The sequence below is a fragment of the Crocuta crocuta genome, unplaced genomic scaffold (assembly GCF_008692635.1).
Source record: "Crocuta crocuta isolate KB4526 unplaced genomic scaffold, BGI_CrCroc_1.0 scaffold84, whole genome shotgun sequence".
In the NCBI taxonomy this organism is placed as follows: Eukaryota; Metazoa; Chordata; class Mammalia; order Carnivora; family Hyaenidae; genus Crocuta; species Crocuta crocuta.
The window spans coordinates 7,931,922-7,937,939 of NW_027530213.1; the positions used below are offsets into that span (position 1 = coordinate 7,931,922).

The 6,018-nt window shown below is 60.3% G+C and overlaps 1 protein-coding gene across 1 annotated transcript in view; it reads left to right on the plus strand.

Moving 5' to 3' along the window:
- The window catches only part of URB1 (URB1 ribosome biogenesis factor), a 70,886-nt gene that overhangs the window by 37,799 nt on the left and 27,069 nt on the right, over positions 1-6,018 (plus strand). The window contains exons 21-25 of the mRNA XM_077765509.1: positions 61-104; positions 866-1,052; positions 2,450-3,305; positions 4,088-4,289; positions 4,960-5,146. Of these exons, the coding sequence (XP_077621635.1) occupies positions 61-104; positions 866-1,052; positions 2,450-3,305; positions 4,088-4,289; positions 4,960-5,146 (1,476 nt within the window). The remainder of the gene's footprint in view (positions 1-60; positions 105-865; positions 1,053-2,449; positions 3,306-4,087; positions 4,290-4,959; positions 5,147-6,018) is intronic.

Consider the following 6,018-nt stretch of genomic DNA (forward strand, 5'->3'; position numbering starts at 1 on the left):
TCCCCGCCGGCAGAGCGGCCGCCTCAGAGTCGGGGCCAGACCGAGTGACAGTGTCCATAGAGCTTCAGAGTCTTGCTGTCACCCCGTTGCACACAAGGCAACTTAGTGATGTGACACACACAGGGCCCTGGAGCCCCCCGCCCCCCACCCCACACCCCCAGCTGGGGAGCCGGGCTGCTGGCCCTCTGCCACTCTGTGCTGGGCCCCTCCCCCTCCCGGAGCAGACAGGCAGAGGCGGCTGCGGCACCCGTTTCCTGCGGACCGCAGGCCGAGCTCTGTGGCTGGGGCAGCGCAGCGGGCGCTCAGGCCAGCGCCCCCCACAGAGGACGGGACCGGCGCGGCCAGATGCCCCATCTTTCAGAAGTGTTGAGTAGTTCGTTGGCGAGCTTTCTGTCCCCAGTGTGGTTTACGGAGCTTTAATTTGACAGGCTGAGGCGGCTGCGGCACCCGTTTCCTGCGGACCGCAGGCCGAGCTCTGTGGCTGGGGCAGCGCAGCGGGCGCTCAGGCCAGCGCCCCCCACAGAGGACGGGACCGGCGCGGCCAGATGCCCCATCTTTCAGAAGTGTTGAGTAGTTCGTTGGCGAGCTTTCTGTCCCCAGTGTGGTTTACGGAGCTTTAATTTGCGTCTCCCTCATCTTGACCCAAACAAACCCGGTTACTTCATCAAGATTGAGGGCGCACGTCTTCCTGAGAAAGGACTTTGAGGTTGTTGGTGTCTCTCAGGGACCGGCCACTCTGGCCTGTCTCCTTCCTCAGTCCTTGCTTCCAGGAACGTGGCACCTTCGGTCACAGAGGGACTCGGTCACGCTCACGGTGACTGGGAGCCCTTCCCTGGCCTGAGCCTTCGCGTGTGTGGCTCTCGTCCTCACAGCTGGGCCGAAGCGCAGGGCCCCCCGTCCTGCAGCTGCTCCTGGACCTCCTCCAGCGCCTGGTCGCCCACTGTGTGCAGCTGGCCTCGCAGGACCAGCAGAAACGCGAGGCCGCCCAGGCCGCCTCTGACCTCTTTCTGGACACGGAGTCCGTGGCCTCGCTGGAGCTGGCCAGTGACAAGGTATCGCTGCCCTCCTTCCGTGGGGCTCCTTCCCGTCAGCCTTTTCCTGGAAGTCTCAGACCCTGCTTCCCCTCTGCTTCTGGTCTGAGACACGTAAGGGTTTGTCGCAGGCAAATGACGAGATGCAGAACTCTGTCGGAGACGCTGCAAACCAGCCGTGACCCTTCACCCACAGATAAGCACGGCGTCACTGGGCGTTTACCTTTCTAGTCATAACTCTGCACCCACTCACCCTCCCTGCATGTTGTTTCCCCTGCCCTTACACCGGGTGACGTGACCATCTTGAGAAACCCGGTGGGAATGTGTTTCTGCGGAGCATTTGCAGCCTGTGTTGAGTGAAGGCCGGGCGGTGGGTGCGGCTCATCCCCATGAATATACACCAGGAACTTGCAGCGCCAGGAAGGAGTCTTCGTCCTGCTTGGTGACCTTATGTGGCCGTCGTGGGGCTGGGGCCGGGGTGAGCCCTTGTCGCACAATCAGCATCTCACCTGCAAACAATTCCTCATCTCACAGACTAACAGACAGCCCCCCTCCGTTGATCTGTCTCCAGGTTGACTTCCAAGAGGTGGCTGTGGGTGCAGGACCACCTAGTAGCTGTTTGACGGGGGGCAAGGTGGTGCTAACGTGACATCATGCTTTTCTGTATGTAATGGGCACAGCTCAGTAGGTGTGATGGACTCCTTTCTGTCCATGACAAGTAAAGGAGGAAGGACAACGTCTTCCCGTTCTCGGAGACCGTGTGACTTCGTTGGCTAGGAGCAGATCGTTCCAGAACTGGGCAAGGCTGCTCACTGCTTTGTGCTCACTGGTTTCAACCCAGCGCCGGGTCCCAGGGAGTTCCCCAGGAGTCACTCAGGGCTCAGCATCCTGGGACGTGACGTTTAGTTCCAGGCCTCAGACTTGAGGCTGCGACCCCATCCGCTGTTCCGGGCACGGGGTCTCTTCTCTCCCAAACTGTGATCCCGCTACTCTGGTCTACCGGAGACACCCACGTCCCCCCAGTCTGGCTGATGCTGGACGTGGGGCTGCTGAGCAGGCACCAGATGATTGGTCTTCATCACGTTTAGGCTTTTCTGCACAGCACGTCCCCTGTTCAGAGGGACTGGAGAGCAGTTTTGCTGTATAGTCAGCTCAGACACATGCCGGAGTGGGTGGGACCCTGGTCCAGTCATGGTCCAGCCAGCACAGTCACCATGGGGGGCGGGGGGGGACACGCTATAGTCTGGTTATAGCCATGACTGGGCTCAGGTTGGGGTGCTAGGGGTCGCCCCTAAGAGGGGCATCAGAACTCGGGTGGGAGAATGGCACGGCTTAGGAATGCCCTTCTCCGCCCTCCAGCCTACTCCCCGCGGGCCCTGGGCTGCGGGTAAGGTCTGTGCCTTGTTGCCCTATTTCAGACGCTGGAGGAGGTGCTGGCGGCCGTCCTCAGACATCCCACGCTGGCGGGCTGGTTCCTGGCCCTGGAGCGCCGGGCCCTTCCTGCGCACACCCTCAGCCCCGTCCTCGTGAAGCTGCTGGGGGCCCACCTCAGCGCGGGGGTCCTGCGGCTGCTGACGGCCAGCGCCCCGATCGTCTGCAGCTCCGGACAGCTGGGCCTCCTGGCCCCGTATGCGGCGGCCACCGCCCAGAGCGTGCTGCAGATGCTGCAGGACAGGGGGGCGGGCCCGGCCACATTACGCACAGAGAGCCTCCCGCAGCTGGACGCCCTGCGGGAGCTGCATCCCTACATGGAGGGTGCCCAGCTCCGCGAGGTCACCCTGGCTCTGCTGAGCCTCCCCGCGGCCCAGCTCGTGGTCCAGAGGCCCGCGAAGTCCCCCGGGAAGCAGAGGCACCTGAACGCTCTCGGCAGGACCCTGGTCCAGCTGCTGACCCACGGCGCCCAGGATCAGCAGCCGAGCGGCGAGCTCCTCTGGGCCCCCGGGTTCGTGAAAGGCCTGGGGGCTTTGCTTCCCGCACTGGCCGTGGACGAGCTGGATGCCGTGTTTCTCCACACCCTGCAGAGAGAGCCCGAGCTGGCCCCCGTGGTCGGCGTCCCCGTGCTGGACTACTGCCTGGCCCGGCGGACGCAGGTGGCCCTTGGCACCGCCGCCCTGCTCGTGCAGCTCAGCTCCACCCACCTGCTGCGCTTTGAGCTGTGGTGCGGGCAGCCCGGCTCCAGCCTCTGCCTCCAGGAAGGCCTTGACGACTTCCTCCCCCTTGTCCACGTGTACCTCCAGTGCAGGATGCAGGGTCCCTTCACACGCCCAGTAGGAGGTATGGAAGCCGTGGCCTTGGGCAGCTGGAGGCATTAAGTCAAAGGGTGGGGAGGTGGAAACCACACGTGCGTCGTCGCGCCCGGAGCTTCCGAGTGCGGTCTGTGCGGTGGCTCTGCTGCTCCTTCAGCCACTGGCCGGCTCTGGGCACTGCGCGAGAGGAGAGGTTCTCCCTTGCCACTCCTCCCCGCTCTGGGTCTGTGCCTTGGGGTGTCACCCCCATGCTCCTGTCCACCCTGAGCTCCCCACAGGAAGGGGCAAGGGTGGGTCAAGGAGGGATGCACCCCGGGGCCAGAGGAGGCACTCGGGGTGGCCGCCCTCTGTCCCGCCCCATCGTCCCCTGCAGAAGTGTCAGCGAGTTTGCCCTGAGCCCGGGCGGCGTGGGCTCAGCCCTCTCGCTCCACCCGTAGCTTCAGGCCAGCCAGCGGCTCTCGGGGCACCTCTTCTCGCACGCCTCTCCGGCTCCCACGTCCTTGAGGCACCAACCCCAAGTGAGCCCAGAACTTTGGTACTCATGCTCTCTTCGCCAGCGGCAAGCTCTGGGCCCAGCGTCAGAGCATTGACTGACGAGTGGCGGCCCGTGCGGTGAGCCGGTCAGCGTGTAACCAGCCGGCCCTTGCACCCGGCACTTTCTGTGGCATCAGTACTCCCGCCTTGGCCAGCGTCACAGTGCAAGCGTGACCTCACCCAGTCACAAGATGCCTCACGGGCTCTGGGAGCTGGAACGCGCTGGCTCCAGCCCAGCACGGTGTGTGACCGTCTCTCCTTTTTGTCTCTGCCTAGTGTCCTCTGCCGTCATTCCCGTGCTGAGGAAAGCGCTGTGGAGGCAGCTGCAGACCAGGCTTCTCAGCGTGGATGGGCCCCCAGCGTCGGGGCCGCATCACGAGGTCCTGGCCCAGCTGGTCCCGTTCGCAAGAGCCAAGGACCTTGGTGTGCTCATGGACCGCCTGCCCAGCCTGCTTCAGACCCCAGGCAGGCACGAGAGGTAGGCAGGCGTACGCTGTCTGGTGGCCGTTGCCCTCCCCGCTTCACTTTCGCCTCTAGTTTTTATATAAATTAGCGAGAAATGGCTTCGCTGCTCCTACGGCCTGAAGGCACTTCCTACAGGAAGTCTGCTCCCAGCCTTCCTGCCTGGAGCGAGCGCGTCTCCAGAGGTGGCTGGTTGGTTCTGGCTCCCCGAGGACAGCGTCTCTTATCTGGGGGGTGATTGTGCCACCTCCAGAGGACCGGTGCCAACATCTGATGTTTTTTTGTTGTCGCGACATGGGTGGGGGATGGTTGCTTCCGGCGTCTGGAAGGTGATGGTCAGGGGTGCTGCTAAAAATCTTATGCACAGGACTGACCCGTCCTCTCCCCCATGAGAAAGAAGAGTCTGGCTCAGGATGCCAGTAGTGCTGACTTGGAGAAGACGAATTTAGGTGAAGTCCGGACAGTGTATCTTCTGGTGCATTAATACTGTTTCCTAGTTGTGAAAATGCTGGCACCTCTGCGACGCTGGAGCCGGGAGACAGGGCGGCCTGTGACTCCCGTCTTCGGGTGACATAGGGGTCGGGGACTCGGGGCACCTGTCCCAGGTGGCCCGGTGTAACAGGGGTGACACTTAAACTGGAGGGACTTAGGCTGTCCCGCTGACACTGTGCCTTTGTCTGCGGCAGCTGGAGCGTGGCCGACTCCGTGTCTGCCGTCCTGGACGGGGCGGCAGGAGAGCTGCGCGCCTGGAGGGGGACTCTGCTGGCGTCCTGTGTCAGGTGGCTCACGGCGTCTTTCGGTGCGGGCAGGCAGGACCAGGACGGTGCCCGGGACCGGGAGAGCCAGATGCTGCGGAGGTTTCGTGAGCTGGTGGTAGGTGCCTCTCCCTTTCTCACAGACGCTGGCTCCGGTTTTAAGGGAAGGAGGGAAATAGACCAAGGCTGACAGGTGGCCCCCAGGCCAGGTGGCATGAACGGGGACTCGTAGGAGACGAGCCGGGCCGTGTCTGGGAGGCAAAGCAGCAGGCGGCGTGGGCAGACCCCGAAACGATGGGCGTCCTTGTATCAGCCACAGATGTTGGATTTTTGGGGGCACTTTTTTGCTTCTACTGAGGTGGTCGTATGGTCTTGGGTTTTGCCCACCCATTAAGAAACTTACGTAAATTGATTTTTGGTCATTAACCCAACTTTACATTATCAGGATATCCTTACATGATCCTAACGTGGTATGGTTTTCCCGTGTCCCTGAATTTGGCGTGTTAATATTTTATTTACAGTTTTCCATCCATGTGTGTGTTGCGTATTTGTAATTTTATTTTCTAGCAGCGTCTCTTCGTCTGGTTTTAGGATCCAGAAACGCAAGTCTCAGAATGAGTTGGGAATTTCAGTGAGCCTGAAAGTCTAGATTTTATATATTTTTTAGGCATTTAAAAAGAGTTGCTTTACTGTTTTCTGGTATGCATTGCTTCTGGTAAGAAACCTGTCGTTCTTATCTTTGTTCCCTCCCATTTCAAATTTTTTTGTTTTTATTACTGTTTAAAGCAGTTTGATCGTGGTGTACCTTAGTGCAGTTTTCTTGAAGATTTTTATGCTTGGGGTTTATGGAACTTCTCAGCTCTGTGAGCCTAGAGCTGTCGTAAAATTCAGAAATATTCAACTCTTATTTTTGGCCATTATTCCCTCCTATTGAAGGGTACTTTTTAAAATATATGTATGTATATATGTATATATATATTTATACGTTGT